The following is a 21863-nucleotide window of genomic DNA, read 5'->3' as shown; positions in this document are numbered from 1 at the left end:
AATGTGTAGCTGCCATTTTTCTTTTGCTAATGCTTTAAAAATGTCTCAGTCATCAGCAAAGCAAACCAACTGTTAAACTGTTACTGCCACTAAGGTACACCTTAATGCACTCCCAGTATTTCAGGACCTTAGGACTGAGTGAATTAATTGTATTTTCAATGGCAACGCCACCACCACAACAGGGAAATTGATGGCGTTAGCACAATACTTGGCTAATGTTGCTAACATTACCATTAGATTTTATTGTGTGGCCACAGGGAAGGTTTTTTTAATAATCAGAATTGTGGAAAATTGAAGGCTGATTTGAAAACAGATTAATTCAAAAATTCTCTAAAGGATACAGATGAAAGTGCTACTAATTTTAGAAACAGTAGCACCACTCACAGATTATGTTGTACACTGTGTAATTTAATAATTTTTAAGAGGTCTTTGATTATAGTTCAAACATGCATGGTTAAATTTCATTTTTCTCATAGCCCTGACTATGCTCATAGACTAGAGTTAAGATACATAACCAATGTTGCCTTGACAGAGACAGGAGAGGATGACATACCAAAATACAGGCTGCTATTGCAAAAAAAAAAAAAAAAACCCTGGGATTTTGTATATTTTTATTTTTAAAAATTCTATTCTTTTGAACCACAAGCACATATAACATAGATCTGCGCTTGCTTTCATATTGTATATTTGTAGTTCCAGCAGTCATTTGTGATAAAATATATAACTAAAGTTATATCAGCTGGTAGGAAAGGAAACAGCACCAATAATACATACAGTATAAAGGAGGTCTTTCCACACCATTGTCTGAGATATTACCCAAATCACTGCTTCCCATACTTGTGAGATTAGATGTAATGAGCTTAAGAGTGTCTGATTACACGGTGCATTTGTACAGAATCCAAGTCTCAAATTTATTTAATTAGAGAAATTTCAAAGGTCTCAATGTTGATGTTGGATTGTTGAAGAGTAAAGCAATACTCATATTCTCAAGCTATCATTAACATGCGTTGATCTTCTAAGAAGAATCTCAACATATGATATATGTTGAGGGTCTCTTCATTTTATCACAGAAGGTTAGGCTGCTGGACTGTCATCATGACTGATCTATTATTGGAATTCCCGAAAATATGTTTTTGTTTTTAATTACTTGATTAGTCATTTTATTGAAGATGTCAACCATTTTTTTTAACCAAGTTGAAAATCTATAGTGAATTTTTACTGCCTTCAGACATTCATCTCTACATGACTTCTGAAAAATGTTACTTCACAATGAATCAAATGTAGGTATATATGGAACAATCTTTTTGTATTTGATCCTCAAATCTCATCATAGGTGTTAAATTTCCATACTGATCTGACCATAACAAATATGGAAATCATAAAAATGTTTCATGTCATACCATGAGATGTTCATTAAAAAGCATCTTAATGTGTACTTCACATAATAAGCCAGTAAAAGTTTTACTGATGTTTGTTGGCATGTTTAAGTCTTCCTGTACATCTGTCCTCTTTACATCTGTCCAGACAAACACATGTGTGCAAAGTATATTGAGAACTACAGAAAAGCTGAAAGAATGTGTGAAGTGCAACTCTGATTTGCATTTGGGTCACCTCTTTGCAACTTCCTGCATCCTCCAGCTGGGTAACCTGACTTACCTGCTGTCTAAAGCTCAGAGCTGCCACCTGCTGTTTATATCAGGAACAGGTAAAGGTTTCAGAGCGTCTGCAGACCTGAAAGACTTGGGCTCGTGTTTACAGAACATGCCAGATGTCTGTTGAAGCCAGACAAACCACATCTACATTTCTTTCTCTTTTTTCTGACCAGAACTCTTTTGTATACTATTTATTAATATTTGGGGGGATTTTAAAGAATAACAGTTGGTATATAGCTGGCAGTATGCTGCATTATTATTGAATAAACAGTTGTTTGTTAACTCATAAAGCAAACTTGAATTAATTGGCTTTATGGGAGAAACTCATAGGTGGCTGCAGGTTTTTCTCTTTTGAACAAGAGTCAAATTTCTGAGACGCTGCTTCTGGAGGAAATGATCTCATGTCTAACTGCTGGAGACTTTACCCCGACAGCAAATCACGTTTTCCAGACCCTTTTTTTCCCTCTCACAGTGTGTGCAGAATATGGTGGAAACCTTGTTTGCACATTAAGAAGTACTTTGTGTACACATTGAGCCATCCTGACCTTACGAGCAATGAATACTGGGATAGGCCACAGCATACGGTTCGATGTTTCAAAACCAAGATTTTTTTCCCCACTGCAATCTTTATTATTAAAATGCTTGGTAAAAAAAAAAAAAAAAAAAAGATATCTCCAATTCAGGAATTTCTCCACAGTGTCCTATTTTAAAACAAGAGCTGTTCTTCAGTGGTTTTGTTTTGTATTCAACTGACACAAATTCCACCTTCCAGGAGATGACATGGACTGCACGGCAGACGGCCAGGTGTACACAAACAGGGACATCTGGAAGCCAGAGCCATGCCGGATCTGTGTTTGTGACAATGGGCAGGTCCTGTGCGATGAAATCCAGTGTGACGATCTGAGTAACTGTGAGAAGATGTACATCCCAGATGGCGAGTGCTGCCCCGTGTGTCGGACTGACTCATCAAGCAGCGGTGGGACGGGGAGTTTTGGTGAGCCTGAACCTTTTGTCTGCGTTTGTGGAATCGAAGGAGAATAAAAGACAATGTTTTTTATTTAACCTGGTTGGTAGAAGACACAGTGATTCAAAGAAAGGCCTTCTCCGATCTTTATCATGCTTTAACATACATTTAATCCCAAAGAGAGGGCAAGAAATGAAACAGCATCGATTAAATAAACTAAGAAACTCTTCCCTACCATGTAGGTCAAAGCTTTCAGAAATAAAAGCTATAGCAGCAGATTGTTTGGGTTTCTTTAGTTTTGACAGGCTGCCAAATAAATAATCTACTGAGATGATATATGAATTACTGCTGCCAGCAGCCTGCTGCACATCAGTAGCCTCACACTAAGAATGACTGACAACTGATTAATTGTGTTAGTCGACTATTTTGCTTTTGACTGACCTGCATGTTTATCCCGTAATGATTAATGAATTTCTTTGGAGCTGTTTCAGCATATGCTGCCTACTGAGTTGTTACACTGATGATTTATCTGCACATTACTTACATGTTTCTTCCTTACAATTTTTCTATGCTTCCTCCTATAGATGGGGGTAGAATTTACAAGGTAGGCCAGTTTTGTGATCCTATACTTTATGTTCGCTCTGTCATCCACTGTGATGTTGTGTGAGTCTGAAAGTTGTTGTCACTTCTTATTGTTTGCTCAGGGTCAGAAGGGAGAACCTGGAGATGTTCCAGTTGTGAGTGTTTCCTACATTTAAACCTGCTTAACTGACAATTTTAAGTCCAAAAAACATAGCAGGATCAAACTGATGTGTTTGATGGTTTTCCTGCAGGTGACTGGTATCAGAGGCCGCCCTGGACCTATGGTGAGCATCTTTTTTCTTTCTTTAACGGCAGAATTTTCCAAAACGAACATTTCTAATGTTCATCCACCACAGTTGACACTAGATGGCATGAGAGGACAGCCGCATCCTGCATAACTTCACCTTAAAAGGAGGTCTACACAGCAGGATAGGACTCCAGTCAGCTGGGTCATGATGGCATTTCAAGCCGTGCCAAGCGTGCTCGTTGTTTTGATGTTACTGCTGAAGTGTCAGGGTCAGATTTTTTTATTGATTCTTCTTGTCTATTCTGACAGGGACCTCCCGGCTCACCAGGAGAAAGAGGACCACACGGACACAAAGGAAGGCCTGTAGGTCACATCAACAAGCATTCACAGACAACCTAAGAACAGAATATAAAAAGCATGATGATAGGAAGATAGAAAATCTAACCTTTTCCTGTTACCAGTCAGAGCATCGCATCCTTCCTCTCATTATTTTCTGGCAGGACTTTTAGAGAACATGTGGGTTTGTACAAAATAACAAACCACAGCAGTATTTATTACCTTAATCAAGACAACGCCATCATTTTATCGTGTCTTTCTCCATTAGACTACGGCAAGACTAACAATATTTATCATCTTCCATCATATTCAAGCTATAAATAAGGACGTCATGCCTGTATTATCAGTTTGAAACTCCCTCTTTGCTATAATTCACATGACATCTGAGCTTTTTGATTACTGGGGTCATGAGAATGAATCCTCACTAACTCACTCAGCTTAAAGCCCATTCGGTTCAAGGACAAGTGACTAACGGTCAAAATGTGATGTAATGTGGAAATTTGATCTATGATGTGCTTAGCAAGCAAAGATGTGGCAGCATGATGTATGAATGCACTCGCCTTGGTGGAGTTTCAGTAGAGTTGAGGGCAGCATTCTGCTGGTGATTTATTAATACATAACCAATGGTTTTCCTGTTGCACACGCTTTACAGCTCGCAGTTCATAAACAAATGAAAATTAAGTTTAGGTACATCTGTTTTATTATTTTCTTATTGAACTCAGTGACATGTTCTAAAACAGCTTCTGGCTTTACTGACTAATTGATTGATCTTCATTTCCATCTTTACAATGAAATCCAAATAAGAGCTGAAACCCACTGCTGAAAGGAATAAATCAATGTCAGAGTGCGCACAGGTTTAAAAATACTTTTTAAACAGTAAATTAAACTCTCTCTCTTTTACGCTCCAGGGAATACGGGGCCCCCAGGGCTTTGACGGAGAGCCTGGCATACCAGGTCAGCCTGGAGAACCAGGACCTCCTGGACATCCATCACACCCAGGGGTGAGCCAATAAACAGAAACACTAGAGTTTAAACTGCAGGCATGCATGTCAAGTCTTACATGGTAAGCTAACCTGCAGTGTTTTACCTGCAGGGCCTGGGAGCCCAGATGGCTGGAGTGACTGACTCAAAAACAGGACCCATGGCCATGTTGAGTGGCTCCAGGGTAAGAGCATTACAGCACTAATATGGCCCGACCTTAACTGGATGTTTCATTAAGTCCTTCAGCTGAAAAGCACCAAACTGATGCACCCATTAATCTAAAAAAATTTGGTTTGTTCCTGAGTGGATAACTTTTTTTCCCCACTTGAAGCTTTGGCAGAAAACTTTGGCACCAGTCTAGAACAGGTGTTCTCATTTCTTGTAGTTTCCTTAATATTTCTAGTACTTAATTAAATAAAGCTCCAAGCTCGAATAAAGCTCCTATGTTTTGCTAATTATGGATAAAATATAATTAAATAATGGTGTTATATTTTCATTAACTCTATTACTTTGCAGTTCCACATCTTCTGGGAGTGCCTTCGTCTTTTCTGTCTCACTCTATATCTTCCTCTTGTCCAGTCTTTGGCAGTTTCTAGAAGAAAAATTAATAGAGCCACTTTTGAAATTTCTTTTCACTTTGGGTTTGCAGGGCTGTCCAAACAATGTGGCCTGCAGGAATTAAGACATGAAAAGATGTGGTTAAAATGCATGTGTGTGCAGTAAACTTTGAAGAGGCACTATTTCATAATTCAATGACAAATTCATAAAGAGGTTTAATTAAATAAACCTTCTTATGTCAAAAATTTGACCATTAGTCACTTTATTCAGAGTTTCCAGACCTGCATATGGTGCATATTTTATTAAGCACTCTGACTGTTCACCGTTGCATTTACGCCAATACTGAAAGGTCAGAGTTCACATTTCGTCTTTGTATCATTTAAAGTTCGTCCCATGTCAGTTTGTCGTTTTGCTGTAATGTTCCACTTTGATCCCAATAATGGGAGAAGACAGCAAGCTAATGCTACTGTTACTTACTTGTGGGTTAGGGCTAATTTATGGTGATGCATTGGGGTCAGTTTCCTTCTGCAGCACCGACATCAAGAGAAGCAATAGGGATGCCATTCACTTCCATAACATCCACTATGGATTCTGTCTTCTCTGCAGAAAGAATAAAGTCATGAGACCAACCATAACAGCAAGATACTGAACCCCATGTTGCTCTGCGTCTGTTGCAGTATGAATGTGTGCGAATGTCAGATAGTAAGCACATAGAAAAAAAGCGCTTGTATCAATGGCTGAATGAGGCATGTTGCATAAAGTGCTTTGAGTGCTAGAGTAGAAACCATAAGAAGCAATCCATTTACCAACAGCTCAAACACGAACAGGAGCCCACTTTGATCTTCACATATGCTTACCTCCAGACAGGCTTCAACAAATACAACACTAAGTAGACCTTTCTGCAAAACTTTGCACTGCACCAGTGCAATGTGATGGTGGAGCTTTGATTTACTTCACATTTCGGGAACAGTTGACTAGTTAGCAGCTGATTAAACATGTTAAATGATGATGATGATGATGATGATGATGATGATGATGATGATGATGATGATGATGATGATGATGAAGAAACACGGTGATCAGAGAACTGCAGCTGGTCCTCTCTGAGTCTTCATGTCAGCAGCATGTTGCCCCCCAGTTTTCCCACAGTGCATCCCTTCCTCACCAGCAGCACCTCCTGCTTCCTCCTCCTCCTCTGCAGGCACCTCCGCTGCTTCTGTGGCCATGCTGATCTTGAATGTTTAAAATCCAGTAATGCACCCTGCCTCGGGTTGTTTCCGGTACTCTCTCGCCCCGCTCTCTGCAGGTGTTCACCACCCCCTCCCAGGAGCAGCCCACGAGCTTTGCCATCTCAGAAACACTCACGCCCATTTGTCTGGCCATAACAATCTTGCCCTTATCAAACTCGCTCACGCGAGTCCCTTTTCCCCGCTTCCACTGCTCGCCTTACTAACCCCACACCTCCAGCTCTGTTGTTCGCTTCCTCAGTGAAGGGCTCAGGGAAGAAATCCCAGCCTCCTGGAACATCCCATGCCTGCGTGTGTGTAATGGGAGCAAAAAGGAAGTCAGTTGGCGGGAATCTCGTTTGAGCATGCTCTCTGTGGACTGTCTGCGCCTTCACTCTGTTAAAAAAAAAAAAGTCAAAATATGTGGAGCAAATTGAACTGGGCTTTCTTCTAAATATTGTTCTTAGGTAAGCTTTTTAATAACTGCAGATATTTTTAGAAAAAGTATGAATCGATGGCCAAAGGAGTAAAACCTCCTGACTAGAAAGACTCCCAGTAATTTCAAAGGGTTTTGAGATGAGTCCCTGTTCTTTTTTGTGATACAAGTAATAGTAATAACGTAAATTAACCCTCAGTGCTACTTCCCAAAACATTATGCTAATTAACCATAAAGATTACAACTTTATGAGGTTTCACACATTTTAGTGTTTCCTGGACAGTTAATGAAGCACAAATCTATTTCATAATTTTATATCTATGTTATTTTTTATTTTATTTCTTAACACTTAATATCTCTATTACATATTTGTCTTGTTTAACTTTCATTTTCTTAAGTGTTGCAAATTCCTAAATAAATAATGACAATAAAAATGAGTGTCTGCTTGTGTCTCCTAATATGCATTTGGTCACTTAAATGAGTTAGCAGGATATATATGTAAAAGGTATTCAGATCTGCAGTAAGTAAATTATATAGAAGACTTTACAGCAGCATAATCTCGTTATAGAAACAACTACTGTTTCTGTGCACATCCACAGAGTGTCTACTATCACACATGTGTCATAAGTATCTCTCTGAATGGAAGTAATTCACTTGACTTTTAACTGCTGCAACAAAAAAGACTAACAACATAGATACATTAACTTAATAGTTTTTGAATAAAACACATTTAACTGATCTGACGTCGTCTTTGTTTCAGGGAGAGACCGGAGCAAGAGGAGCTCCTGGTCCAAATGGATCACCTGTAAGTTTACAACATTTTTATTAATACTGGAGTGGCATTTTTATATTTAGTTGTTCTTCCTGTTTTGAATGTTTTATCCTTCATTTTAAGGGTCAAGCTGGACCACAAGGACCTCCTGGAGATGTTGGTGATCCTGGACATATGGTACTATAACTTCAAACATGCATTTTCTTTGTTCCTATACTTTCATTTACTTAATGTTATTTGATTTTTTGTTTTTGGTAAGCTGCTCATTTGAGAAAATTTTGCTGTCAGAATGATGGGCTGTTGCTGAGTGTTTGCAATCTGTGTCTGTTAGGGTCCACCGGGGCAGAGAGGACCTGAGGGCCCTCCGGGGAAGCCAGGTGAAGATGTAAGTTAGCTTTGAGATGTTTGTCTGTCTGGCAGCCATTCATACAAAAGGTGGCTTAAAAGAAAGGGGGAAGGAAGTAAACTGGTGATGACAGAGAATGAACTGAGAATCTGAAGTAAGACTGAGCATTAAATAGATAAGGATAATTTGGAATTGAATTATGCAAAGCACACAAACTTAAATGTGGAGTTGGAAATGAATAATATGGTTCCCCTGTAAAGATATACATGCCTTGATAAAAAAAAAATAAATAAAAAAAAATTACAAAACAAAAAAAATCTGTCACCTTAGATGTTTAAAGGTCTTATACGGTAGAAGCACCAACAGAAACACAGAACCTGAGATAGAAAGATGTTTTACAGTCTAATGTGAAAATGCCATTTCCTCACACAGGGAGAATCAGGCAAAGCAGGAAATACTGGAGAAGTTGGATTCCCTGGATCAGCAGTAAGCTTTAAATTAATAAAAATTAAATCCTGTGCTTTTTAAAATTATTATTATTAGAAAAAACTAATAATGTTCTTCCGTGGTTTTAGGGGCCTAGAGGATTTCCTGGGACACCTGGGCCTCCAGGCCTGAAGGGTCACAGAGTGAGTGATCTGTGTTAGAAGCACTTTAAAACAAGTACCAGTGGAATGATTACCTGATGAAGTGAATTGACTTAATTTTTCTTTAAACTCTTCTGTAATTCACTTACTCCATGTTTCCTAAAGAGTAAAGTCAGTGTGCTCAGCCCAGCTCTGCATACACAATGTAAAACAGTCTTTTTCCATGTTATTAACAGGGCCATAGTGGACCTCTTGGACCAAAAGGTGAAACTGGAGCTGTTGGATCCAAGGTATAATTGATGTAAAATGGACGGTCTGTCAGTTTGTGCCACTGGTGGATTAGATGGTTTCCATTAAACACTTTGTTTTGTGTCGTTTTGCAGGGTGCCACAGGGCCCAGTGGTCCATTGGGAGCACCTGGACCTATGGTAAGCGAAGTTATTCTTAAAGTTTCTGTTGCTTGTTTTTACAGTCTCCACAGAGCCAGTAAATGCTCAGAAACCAAGTGACAGTAACAAATTGCCTGGAGCAGCCCCATGCAGATGATGCAGTTTATTATTCTTTTAAGCAGGCGTGGACTTCAGTGTCGGCTGCTTTCGGATTCTGCTCTCATTTTGAATCAACTAAACATGCATTCACTTTCCTGTAACTAAAGCTTTTTCACCTTAAAGCTTTGCATAAATAAAAAGTAGGTGTAATTTATCACTCTGTGGATAACAGGGTCCTGCAGGGATGCCGGGTGAGAGAGGACGCCTTGGACCAGGTGGTATAGCGGTAAGGACGATGGCACCATCCGTACATATATATGTATATACATAGACTGGCCTACTCTATGACTTTTGAACCAAACTGATGTTTGCCTTGCAGGGTAAGCGTGGTCCTCCTGGTAATATCGGGAAACCTGGTCCGATGGTAAGTCACAATATGCTGTGTTTTACTTTTGTGAATTTACTGTACACCAAAAAGACTAGCATGACTTTTTGGAAATCCATATTAGATTCTTAGGTTAAACTGAGGAAAATATATTTGGGTTGCAATCATCAGTCTTATTTTAAACATATGTTTATGTGTTACATCAAATAAACATGTGAACTAGCCACATGAGCAGTAACAGACACACAGATAGAAAAGTAGTGATACTTGCATGGTTGCTGTGCCCTGTTGTATGTCGGCAATCATTATGCTTGCATATTTTTATATGTGAATTGGGTGATGAAGTTACAGTAACATCCTACTGTCAATACTCTTTCTTAACAGGGCCCCTTGGGTCTCAGTGGCTCACCTGGATATCCAGGGGCCCCAGGAATGAAGGTAAGTAACAGAGAACTTAGCTATTTGCTTTTTTATGCTGTCAAAGCCAAACATATCACTCTTTTTGTTTATATTAATTGTTCTTGGCTTTTGTTTTCCACAGGGGCAGCCTGGTCCCACTGGTGTTCGAGGTCCAGAGGGAGCACAAGGACAGAGAGGAGAGACCGGTCATCTGGGCAGACCTGGCCCCATTGGCATCAGGGTTAATTTCTTACTTTCCCATACATGTCACACTTTCACTTTTGAGCGTTGATTTAATTCTCTAATTAGAGAGTTTCTATGTTCACAGGGGCCCATGGGAACAGATGGAGGCCCAGGTTCCAAAGGACCAGTGGTAAGTTAAGACTTATTTACTCCAGGCATGTTATTATTAAGACTAAGTGAAGTCACAAAAAGAAACACGTTTAACTTCTTACAGGGTAATGTTGGTCCACAAGGTCCAGGCGGCCATCTTGGGCCCCATGGCCCACCAGGACCTCAGGGAAGCACTGGTCAACCTGGAATCAAAGGACAACTGGTAAAAGGCCTCAGAGTTTGAACTGAATTCTTGCTTTTAATTGCCCGAGTTGTTGTAAATGCTTAATGAACAGTAAGCTATTGCTTAATGTGCAGGAGACTCACATTTTTGCATTTCTGTGTCAAAGGGAGATGTTGGTGTTCCGGGATTTAAAGGAGAAGCTGGACCTAAAGGGGAACCGGTAAGATTCAGATTAAATAGTCAAACTGATGCAGCTTGCATTGTAAATCCAGACTTTCCTCTTATTCAGTCTTCTTGTCCCATGTGTTTTCCTAGGGTCCGCCTGGTTCCCAGGGAGTGATCGGACCTCAAGGTGAGGAGGGAAAGCGAGGACCACGTGGAGATCCCGGCTCTGTTGGGCCTCCTGGTCCCGTCGGTGAAAGAGTAAGCCTGGATTCTGCTTCCTGCTCTACCACTCACCTTTTACGTAGTTCCTCTTCCAGGGCAGGAGTCAGCTCAGTAATTTATTCACAAAACTTTGCAGTTCGGGAAGTTAGAATTAAAGACACATTCAATTCAATTCAATTCAATTTTATTTATATAGCGCCAAATCACAACAGAAGTCGCCTCAAGGCGCTTTATATTGTACAGTAGTTTATTATAGTTTCTGGGATTCTTCACTTTACTGATGTGGTTTAATATGCACATATTAAATCATCACTTTTCTTTCAGGGATCCCCTGGAAACAGAGGATTCCCTGGTGCAGATGGGCTGCCGGGACCAAAGGTACAGTTAGTTATCATAAGTCATGTTATATGTACATAATGATTACAATTGTGCTCTCAACATTTTATTTACTGGTTAACCTTTTGTTTACCACTTCTTTACTTGCTTTAATAAGCAATTTTTTTTTTTTGACAAAAGGGTTCTCAAGGAGATCGTGGAATATCAGGCCCACCAGGACCGAAAGGTTCTCTAGGAGACCCAGGACGCACAGGAGAACCTGGTCTACCAGGTGCAAGGGTAACACAAGAACTTGGCATTTTCCTTTTGAGCTACAGTATTTCCGAAAGTTTCTCTTCATTGCTCTAGCTTCCTATCCTTACGTTTTACAACTTTTTCCACAGGGTCTTACTGGGACCCCCGGAGTTCAAGGTGCAGAGGGAAAACCAGGACCACTGGTAATTCTGAGTATTTGCATATTTTAATGTGTTTGAATCACACGTACTGGAGTTTTCTTTAAAATTATGAGAGATAACCAGTGTTGGTTTGTGTCATCTCAAGGGTGCCTCAGGTGAAGATGGTCGTCCCGGTCCTACAGGGCCCATTGGAAACAGAGGGCCTGCAGGAACCATGGGAGTCCCAGGCCCCAAGGGCTTCAGTGTAAGGCTGCAGAGTCTCTGAAGCTGTGCCCTAATAGTCAAGTCAGTGTAGTAATGTCATGTTCTGTCTCTAATTCAATATATTTTGCTCTTAAAGGGTGACCCAGGAAAGACGGGGGAACAGGGATCTGCAGGAGTGCCAGGTCAAAGAGTGAGTACTATTTTGAGTGCACGTGCTGAAGTACGGCAACAAAAAGTGCTCTACAATTAGTTTTAGACTTATTACAGTCAAAAAGTTGTACTTGGGGCCTTGTGTACTTACCTTTTTGATTATATGGCAGAAAGGGAAGGCCCACCAAATAATTTTCAGTCAGTAGCAGGATGATATGTCAGCATTAATGATAAACAGTTACATTTTTTTTTGTTATCAGGATTTGATAAAAATATATATTATATATATATATATATATATATATATATACATACATATATATATATATATATATTTGGATTTATTAGATTGTTCATGAGCACAGAAGTCATTATTAATGCAGTCAACCTAAACTGATCGCAGGCTGTTAGGAGATGAAGGAGTGGATCCCCATCAGGTGCGTAATGGGCAGGATTTCTAAGTGTGACTTTGTCCACAGGGTCCTCCAGGAAAAGATGGAGAGGTTGGACCTGCAGGACCCCCTGGTCCACCTGTAAGTGTCTGATTACTCTTTTTTAAAAACTTTTTGCTAAGACCTTTTTTTAAATTGCTGTTGATTACACACAAGTGTTTGTCCTCTCACAGGGTGTTGCAGGAGACAGAGGAGAGCAGGGACCTCCAGGTGAAAATGGCTTCCCGGTGTGTAATTGTTTTGAGTCATTGTAAAAGGACAGAAAGTTTTAAAACAGTTCATGGAGTTGGATTACTTCTGGTTCTAAATAATTTCTGAAAGTTGTCTTTTTTTGTGTTCTTAGGGTTTGCCTGGAAATCAAGGGCCTCCTGGAGAGTCTGGGAAACCAGGTGACCAAGTGAGTCCGACAAAAACTATGAAAGCAGCCTTGAGTTATATCCAATACTACATTATTATTGCAAAAGATCTTGGATGAATTTAAATTTCATGTCTTTTTTGGACTGAGCATTAAAAATCAGCTTTTTTCTTTCAGGGTATTCCTGGAGAACTTGGTCCTGTGGGTCAGATTGGACCGAGGGTAGGTGAACTGCACTGATTCCAATCAGTCCAAGCTGGAGTTTGACTATCTGAGACTCAACTGGTCATATCTATTTCCCAGGGAGAGCGTGGAATTCCTGGGGAGAGAGGAGAACTGGGTCCAACTGGTCTGCAGGGACCTAAAGGAATTCCTGGTGCACCTGGTCCAGATGGGCCAAAGGTACTGTTACACACCACTGATTAATGTATAACTCACAAGTCTGGATGGTTTGGTTTGGGCTAACTTGTATTAACCGTGATGCTTGTCACTGAAGGGTAGCCCTGGTCCCACCGGTGCTTTAGGTGATGTGGGTCCTCCAGGTCTTCAGGGAATGCCAGGAGAGAGGGGCATCTCTGGTCCTTCTGGTCCCAAAGGTGAAAGAGTAAGTATGTGATCATCTTTGCAAAAATTGAAGTAATCTTTGCAATGCTTTTAGCCTTAGTTTTTTTTCATGACTATATTCCGCTTTAAAGTGTCTGCAACACTTTTTCATGCATTGTGTTTGTTCAGGGAGCAATTGGTGAGAAAGGATCTGAAGGTACAGCTGGAAATGATGGCGCAAGAGTAAGTGAAGCATCGTAGACTTGCTGCATAAACATTTAGTGTCAGCTGACAGGAGTGTAAGCCAAAACTTATGCTGTATCCATACAAGCTTAAGACTTGTCTATGCTTGTTGAAAGAAATCTGTTTGCTGACGTGACTGCACACGTTTCTGTTAATGATGAGTGATGGTGATGAGCAAAGATCCCCAACCACATTTCGTTCCTGTCAACAGGGAGCACCAGGTCCCACTGGACCATCAGGACCTGCAGGACCCAGTGGTGAGAAGGTAGAGTCTTTATAAAACACACATAAAGCATAAAAGCAGGAGTAGGCCTACTGTTCTGGGAAGGAAACTCTTTGCCTCATGCTGCTTTCACACCCATAAAATACTGGATGTTCAATGAATTGTTCTCCAAATTATTGCAATAAACCTGTGGCTTCTTTACAGGGAGAACCTGGACCCAAAGGACCATCTGGACCACCAGGATCCAGAGGAACACCTGTGGGTACACCTCACCAGTGTTTTCATCTTACACATTAAATATTGGTATATTGTGCCGAAACAAGGCAGGTCATTACAAAGTAATACGAACATTTATCTTGTGCTACAGGGATCAAGAGGGGACCCTGGTCCTATTGGTGCTGTTGGATTTTCTGGCCCCCCTGTAAGTACACTGAAACACTTTGCTAAATATATGGATGCCTTTGACAATGTCACAGGAGATAAAGGAGGAAAAGCATCTCTGCTAATGTCATTTACACCTCACAGGGTCCTGATGGCCAACCTGGAGTAAAAGGAGAGCCTGGAGAGCAAGGCCAAAAAGGAGATGCGGGGTCTCCTGGGCCACAGGGCTTGGCTGGTGCCCATGGACCTCCTGTGAGTTGCAAATAATGGAGTTGTTCTGACACATTTTTATTTCCAAAACCACTTATTTATTGCTATACATTTAGTTAATCCAGTTTGGCTGAGAGTTCTAAAGAAGCTAGCTTTAACTTTCAGCTTGCTCCTCATTAGAACATAATCTCTCAGTTGCATGTGTTTCCTGCATGCATGCACTGAGAGATTATGTTCTCATGAAATGTTGGTATATTTTTTAGGGGCCAGTTGGTGTTGCTGGCCTGAAAGGAGGAAGAGGAACACAGGGAGCACCGGTAAGATCCATTGATCCTACAGTTATAAGTACATTTCAAAACAATATGTTATTTTCTGTTGGTGTTCAAACCACTTTTTTTTTTTTTGCAGGGCCCCACTGGTTTCCCAGGCTCTGCAGGAAGGGTTGGACCCCCTGGCCCACCTGTAAGTACTGCCCCAAGTTAGGGTTTGAATACAAGGTCATGAAAGAAAAAGAAAAATGTGTGGGTTACAAATGTTAAACCACCAAAGATGATGCACAATCACCCGCTTATGTAAATAAATTACTTTAGTGAATTAGTTTGCAAATCAAAATAAATGCTGACACAAAATCTAAAATTCTGCCTTCGTACGTCACAGCTAAGTTACGTTTCCAAATAAGCAAAAATTGCTGTCTGTCTCCTTCCCTTTCATTTTAAAAAGGACACCATCATTCCTCCATTAAGCAGTCTTGTGTGTATAACAATCTGAATTCATTTCAATTTGATTTATATAACGCCAAATCTCAGCAACAGTTGCCTCAAGGCACTTTATATTGTAAGGTAAAGACCTTACAATAGATAAGAGATAACTGGTTTATAGTCCCATATTAGTCATGCCTCTACTCTGTGTTGTATGTATTGTATTGACCCTCTGAAATTTGTACGTTAAGGCATCATTTTTCTTTTCTGTGATCAATTCTTTACTATTATTTGTATAGAAAGAAAGATTACAAAACTGCTCGCAGGATATGATCCACACACACATTTCCATCCCCCTCTTGCTGTGTCCCTAATCTGCCAACCCACTTCCCCTCCCCTCGCATTTCTTTTTTATCTGTACCAACATACAGAGCAACATTTGTTTTCCTCAGATGGCCCTGCTGACAAAGATGAAGTAAATGAAGGCATGACACACAGAGTGGCTAAATGCTGTGAATTTTGGTCACTATGACATAATGCTTTACAATAAGTCTGGATCCTTGTTTCAAAAGTCTTTTTAAATTATCAGCACCAATATGGTGACCCTGACAAAAATCTATTAATTTAAACGTGGTATCAACTTTTCACTTACTTCACTGAATACATAATGCAGCCTGGGGATGTCCGGCTTGAGATTGTTCTGCTGGTTTCATCACCAGGGTCAAACCTGGCCCATGTATGCCCCAACAGAATCAGCTAAGGCTGTGTGAAATGACAGACAAAAAACTTTACCAGCTTCATTTTCCACCATCACCATTGTAGTTAAGACTGAAGAGAACTCAAACAATAGAGGATAGAGTTAATTATTATAACTACTAATTTCCGTCATCATCCACGATAATTAGAGAAATTTAAAAAATGTACAAGATATGCACCTCTAAGATTTTCTTTTGTTTTCTACAGAGAAAAAGTATTCATCTGAAATGTGTTTTCTATGCGTTGGATTTTTTTTCCTTTTTAACTATAAAGGTTTTCAGTGACCACTTGGATCAGGGATAAACTTATTTTTTCTTTTACATATTGTAGCACGTCCTATGAAAAAGTGCATTTGACGCTTTCAACCACATGACAATATTTGTGACTGTAACCGGTCTTATCAGGGTCCTTTAGGAGAAGCGGGACCCTTGGGACCTCCAGGAAAAGAGGGTCCTCCTGGACTTCGTGGAGATCATGGACCACCTGGACGACAAGGAGAACGTGGACCTCCAGGATCACCAGGTAGCCCAGGAGACAAAGGGGACTCTGGAGAGGATGGCCCTACGGTAAAGTCAATTTATTTTAATTGGTTTTTCAAAATTTTAATAAAACAGACAATTTAATTGAATTTTTTTTTTTTTTATCGTCCCAGCTCATACATTTTTAAGAAATCCCTTGTTGCTTGTTCTTCTGTTTGTCTTTAAGATTATTTAATTTAATGTTGCGTGCTTTAGGGTCCTAATGGTCCTCCAGGCCCAGCTGGAACTACAGGGCAGAGAGGCGCTGTGGGTCTTCATGGTCAGAGAGGAGAGCGTGGGCCACCAGGTCTCCCAGGACCAGCGGTTGGTATCAAATCCGATATCTGCTGTGTACCAGCTTTGTTATTTACTAGCTTAAAAGTCTAAACTTGATATTCGTGTTCTTTTTGTTGTATTGTGACTTTTCTGTTTGCTTTTATTAGGGTCCCCCAGGAAAGCAGGGCTCAACAGGAGCACCTGGAGATAAAGGCCCTCCAGGTCCAGTCGGTGTTCCCGGTGCTAATGGACCTCGTGGTGATCCTGGTCCTGATGTAAGTGCATGTTTTAAAGTGTTTGTGGTTCCCAACTAACGCTAGCAAAGCTGTCTAAATGTTCTGTTTTTGTTTTTTTCTTTGTCTGGTCCTCAGGGTCCTGCAGGATCAGACGGCCCACCAGGAAAGGATGGTGTTATTGGACAGAGGGTAAGACACAGGAAGGATCAAAATATGACATTGCAAAAAGTATTCATCTTATATTAATCTAAGGTTGCTGGAGGGATATAACTCTTATCTTGAAAGATCTTGTACCTTAGTATGGAATGCACAGGTATTCCAAACTATCCTCTCCAGCGTAGGCAAAGGTCTTGAAGGATCTGTGTATTATTTCCTGGCGACAAAGAACCTGGAAGGATTCAATAGAAAAACATTAGTTACAATATTAGTTTACCATTACAAAAAGAGGAAAATATTCTGACTTGGGCCACAAGATCTGGTGAGGTGCTTGATTCCTCTTTTCTGTTTATTGGGACACAAACTTGTATTTTATTTTTTTATTGTTTTGCTCTTGGTTCCTCTTGACTTCTTGCTTAATTTGGTGTTATTTATTGTGTCTGCAAATGGAGAAATGTATTTTCAACTAGGGTTGTTCGTGAATGTGGTGATGAGTGATAAACTTTGGTGACCAATGCCAGAAGAAATTTGTTGCTTTGATTATTTCTTATTTAAAAAAAAAAAAAAACCTATTGATTAGAAAAAGGGAAAAAAAAATAAAGATGTTGCAGGTGGCTAACACTTGTTAAATTTTTACATTTTTAGGGAGACCGAGGGGATCCTGGTCCAGAAGGCTTGGTTGGTCCTCAGGGACTTCCTGGACCTCCTGGTCCAGTTGGTGCCCCAGGTGATGCTGGAAAGAGAGGAGAGCCTGTAAGTGGGTTTTTTTTTTCTGTTCATGTGCAGGGTGTATTAACAGATGTACCAAGGGCACATGAGGACATTCTGGAGGCAGATTTGATTGAAACCCTTAATAGTAACTGAATAATGTGTTTGAGTACCAGAAGGCTGGATAGTCTCTCAGTGTTGGCAGAGGTCTGTGTTCCCTGAGGGCCTTCTAATGATTTTGCTCATTTTCAGGGCTCGAGAGGACCTCCTGGACCACCTGGCTCAGCTGGAAAGAGAGGATTAGTGGTGAGTCTTCAGCTTGTGGTTATGTGGAATGATCTGTTTTATGAAAGTAAATTACCTTTTCAGATAGCTTTCACTGAACATTCATTTGGATCTCAGTGCAGAACAGCACTAAAAGCAATCTTCATCATTTCATGACAGTAATTATGAAATGCCCTGAATCTTTTATAACTCAGGGACCCCAAGGGCCAAGAGGAGATAAGGGTGACCTGGGTGATCATGGAGAGAGAGGCCAGAAAGGACACAGAGGCTTCACTGGTTTGCAGGGTCTCCCCGGACCTCCAGTAAGTAAAAATGATAATGTTGACTCTCAGAGGATTTCCGACCTACTGCATACAGTACAGTCGAGTATTCTCTCGTTATTCCACCTTTACCAACCGCGTTCTGAAATGCAAATCAGGCAGTGATCAAAGGATCTTTAATTTTTTATTTGAACATAATTCTCTTTCATTTTAATGCAGAGCTTGTAAATGAGTGCAGCTTCATTTCCGTTTTTTGCTAACAATGTTGTCTGTCAGTTTTTACTTTGTTGGTACGATCACAGCCTCCCTTTAATATTCAGTACTGTATTAGGCTGGTTTTCAACATAACAGCCCCTTCAATAGATTAGTTTTAGAAAAAAAATGTTGCTACATAGAATCAAGGTTGTTTAAATTTTGCCCCCGTTTTCTTTAAGTACAGCGGATGGATACAAAGAAAACTTTTTTCAGTGTTGAAAAAATAAGCGCTTTTGAACTTAAGTTCAAACGATCCTTTATGAATTTGTGAACTCACCATTAAAAATGCGATCAGCTGATCAGCTCCAGAGATTTGTAGATAAAATGCAAGGCCACTACCTAAGCTTAATTTACAGTTTAGGTCTTACTGACAGGCCGTTGACGCAGTTTAACCAAACTTTGTTTATCGTTGTAGGAAAAGGATCTATGTAGACATGATGGGATAAACAGTAAAACATTATCCCATCAATCCACCCTCATGACCCAGTTACTGTATTTACTTTACTCTTGGCAGTCACCTAAAGTGGACACTTTGTTTCACAAAAATTCAGCTGAACAAAACAAATGGTACCATTAGCTGAGTTTTCCCACTTGAGTATCATCAACAGATTGTGTTCATGGAGTTCAAGTGCATTAAAGAGACTAATAAAGATTGATTTATTGCTTTTAGGGCACAACTGGTGAGCAGGGAGCTCCAGGAATTGTTGGACCCAGTGGACCAAGGGTAATTGCCACCAATTCATTCGTGTTGAGGAAGAGAATAATCTTCATATCAGCTATAACTTTGGAATTAATTTCTTATATTTGAGGTTAACGGTTCCTTATGATTTAGGGACCTCCTGGACCTATCGGGCCTCCTGGAAAGGAAGGATACATAGGACTGCCTGGACCAATGGGACCTCCAGGAACTCGTGGCATCACAGGAGAAGTTGGACCAGAGGTATCGTCTCATTATGCAGCAAAAAGTGTGTGCAGAGCTCATAAAAAGGAGCCAGATGAGAATGTTTGTTAAAATGCAGAACATCTTTTCAACAGATGTTTGGTACATAGGGAATAGGCAATGGGTTTTTTTCTGTGCAAAATTTCAATGTGTAAATAAAAACCCCAAATAGTACAGTTTTCACACTACTATTCCAAATCCCGAAGGGCCCTCCGGGAGAACCCGGACCCCAGGTCCTCCAGGCCCTCCAGGACGTCCCATGGCGGCTGTGGATGACCTATTCGGCGGCCCCCAGGATTACGACTCTGGGCCACCTCCTCCTGAGTTCAGTGAGGACGAGGCTCTGCCCAACAGCAATGCTTCCACCATAGTGCCCGTGGACCCCGGTGTTCAAGCCACACTGAAAGCCCTCAAGAGCCAGATCGACAACATGAAGAGCCCAGACGGCAGCAAGAAACATCCTGCCAGGACCTGCGACGACCTCAAGAGGTGCTACCCCATGAAGAAGAGCGGTGAGTGAGGGGAGATATTTAAACTGATTTGACTTTATTAGAATGTAGATGTTTTTCTATGGTGGCCTTGAGAGGTCAAATACACTGCAGCTTAAGAAAACACCAGCAAAAAGGAAAATGCTGCAAAAACACAACAGGAATTAAAAAACCTGCAAAATCTAAAAACAATAAATTTTAAAAATCATGAAACAAAACGTTAGTGTTTTTCAGGAAATGATAACGTGATAGAGCAGAAGCGGAAATGACAAGCTAACAATAAATGCTACAGCAGTTTATGAATGGTGATTAAAACATGTTTTACCGCCACACTTTTTCCAGCTCACAACACTGATGAACCCTCCGCTTCGTTTATGTCTCAGTGTGAGCCTTCACATGTTTTGGTTTCCATCACGTTATTGTGTCCCCAGAAACATTTGTGTTTGGTTTGTGAGATTTTGTTCGTTTTTCTATTTGCTGATGTAAATATTGACACACAAACTAAAGTTGCTGGCATGTAATGTCAAGGCTCCCGAGTATAGTAGTATACACATTCGCCTAACAAGAGAAAGATCCACAGTTTGATCCCAGGAGGAGACACAAATCCATCTGGGGTTGCATCAGGAAGGCTATTTGTTGTAACAAGTCTGCCAGATCAAATATGCTGTGATGACCCCTTGTGCAGGACATACAATGTGTGAATGTGATAACTCAAGAACAGGTGACTTAGGATTTTCAAATTGATACTGTAGTTGCATCTACTAAAAACCTTGGACGGTTTGAATCTCTGTGACCATTACCTCAAGTTTTCAGACAAACTTATGAACCCAATGACTCAGGAAGGAAGTCACCTAGAATTTATACCACAGCCATGTCTCTAAGGAGGCTAATTGCAGACAGTCATCCTGAAAACTTAAGGAAATGGTACAAATACATACCTTTTACAGCTTGGGAGATGTATGGACCTTTAAAGTACTCAAGGAAACAGATGCCTTTAGTACCAATTATTAGCCCTAGGGGTTCGTTCATGTAGACACTGACTTAGTATATGCCTACTTCTGAAAGTGCAATTTATTAGAATCCTTCCATTTTGTGATGTAGGTGAGTACTGGGTGGATCCAAACCAAGGTAGTGCAGAGGATGCCATTCAAGTGTACTGCAACATGGACACTGGAGAGACCTGCATCTCTGCCAACCCATCCAGCATACCTCGTAAAGTGTGGTGGACCTCCTCCAGGAACAAGCCTGTGTGGTTTGGAGCCGACATGAACAGCGGAACACATGTGAGCAGTTACACACTAGTTGTGTGTGTCTGTGTGTGTGAGAACATTTTTAAATCAATCCAGAACTTAACATGCTGTACAAATTTGTGCTTCTAGTTTGCTTATGGCAACAAAGATCAGCCATCAAACACCGTCGCAGTGCAGATGACCTTCATCCGCCTGCTGTCCAAAGAGGTTTCCCAGACCATCACGTACCACTGCAAGAACTCTGTGGGCTACATGGATGACAAGACGGGCAACTTAAAGAAAGCTGTGATCCTCAAAGGCTCCAATGACCTAGAACTCAAAGCAGAGGGAAACAACCGGTTCAGATACACAGTGGTGGAGGACTCCTGCACAGTAAGTCTAGTGTTTTAGTTCAACACATACCTGACGATAAGGATGGAGTAGTGAGCTAATACTGGACAGGTCTGCTGGGTGTGAAAGTAGGTAGCAGGCTTCTAACAGATTCTATCAGGGGGTTAATACAAATGTAGTTTTTCAGTTAAATTTATAGCAGGAGGTGAGTGTATGTGCATGAACATGAAGCCAAAATGAACAGCGTGCTGAGGAATAAGATGTATTCAGGATTTGGATGCGCACACACAAACGTTCTCATGAAGCCTTTCCCTTCGTAGAGTTCACTGATGAACCTGTGTTTTTATCTCTT

The 21863-nt window shown here is 40.6% G+C and overlaps 1 protein-coding gene across 1 annotated transcript in view; it reads left to right on the top strand.

The window, feature by feature from the left end:
- The window catches only part of col5a2a (collagen, type V, alpha 2a), a 42223-nt gene that overhangs the window by 18806 nt on the left and 1554 nt on the right, over positions 1–21863 (top strand). The window contains 53 exon segments of the mRNA XM_005450481.4: positions 2425–2646; positions 3201–3220; positions 3321–3353; positions 3450–3482; positions 3755–3808; positions 4690–4782; positions 4875–4946; positions 7743–7787; positions 7878–7931; positions 8086–8139; positions 8533–8586; positions 8676–8729; positions 8924–8977; positions 9071–9115; positions 9408–9461; positions 9555–9599; positions 9945–9998; positions 10102–10200; positions 10288–10332; positions 10417–10515; positions 10643–10696; positions 10792–10899; positions 11188–11241; positions 11380–11478; positions 11583–11636; positions 11740–11838; positions 11935–11988; positions 12428–12481; positions 12574–12627; positions 12744–12797; positions 12933–12977; positions 13059–13157; positions 13252–13359; positions 13488–13541; positions 13753–13806; positions 13969–14022; positions 14132–14185; positions 14290–14397; positions 14619–14672; positions 14764–14817; positions 16214–16375; positions 16544–16651; positions 16771–16878; positions 16975–17028; positions 17641–17748; positions 17956–18009; positions 18183–18290; positions 19174–19227; positions 19336–19443; positions 19650–19668; positions 19671–19955; positions 21033–21214; positions 21311–21553. Coding sequence (XP_005450538.2) covers positions 2425–2646; positions 3201–3220; positions 3321–3353; positions 3450–3482; positions 3755–3808; positions 4690–4782; positions 4875–4946; positions 7743–7787; positions 7878–7931; positions 8086–8139; positions 8533–8586; positions 8676–8729; positions 8924–8977; positions 9071–9115; positions 9408–9461; positions 9555–9599; positions 9945–9998; positions 10102–10200; positions 10288–10332; positions 10417–10515; positions 10643–10696; positions 10792–10899; positions 11188–11241; positions 11380–11478; positions 11583–11636; positions 11740–11838; positions 11935–11988; positions 12428–12481; positions 12574–12627; positions 12744–12797; positions 12933–12977; positions 13059–13157; positions 13252–13359; positions 13488–13541; positions 13753–13806; positions 13969–14022; positions 14132–14185; positions 14290–14397; positions 14619–14672; positions 14764–14817; positions 16214–16375; positions 16544–16651; positions 16771–16878; positions 16975–17028; positions 17641–17748; positions 17956–18009; positions 18183–18290; positions 19174–19227; positions 19336–19443; positions 19650–19668; positions 19671–19955; positions 21033–21214; positions 21311–21553 — 4244 coding nt within the window.

This window comes from Oreochromis niloticus, linkage group LG16, assembly GCF_001858045.2.
Source record: "Oreochromis niloticus isolate F11D_XX linkage group LG16, O_niloticus_UMD_NMBU, whole genome shotgun sequence".
NCBI lineage: Eukaryota > Metazoa > Chordata > Actinopteri > Cichliformes > Cichlidae > Oreochromis > Oreochromis niloticus.
Note: the sequence above shows the minus strand (reverse complement) of the source record. Positions and strands in the feature narration are given on the sequence as shown.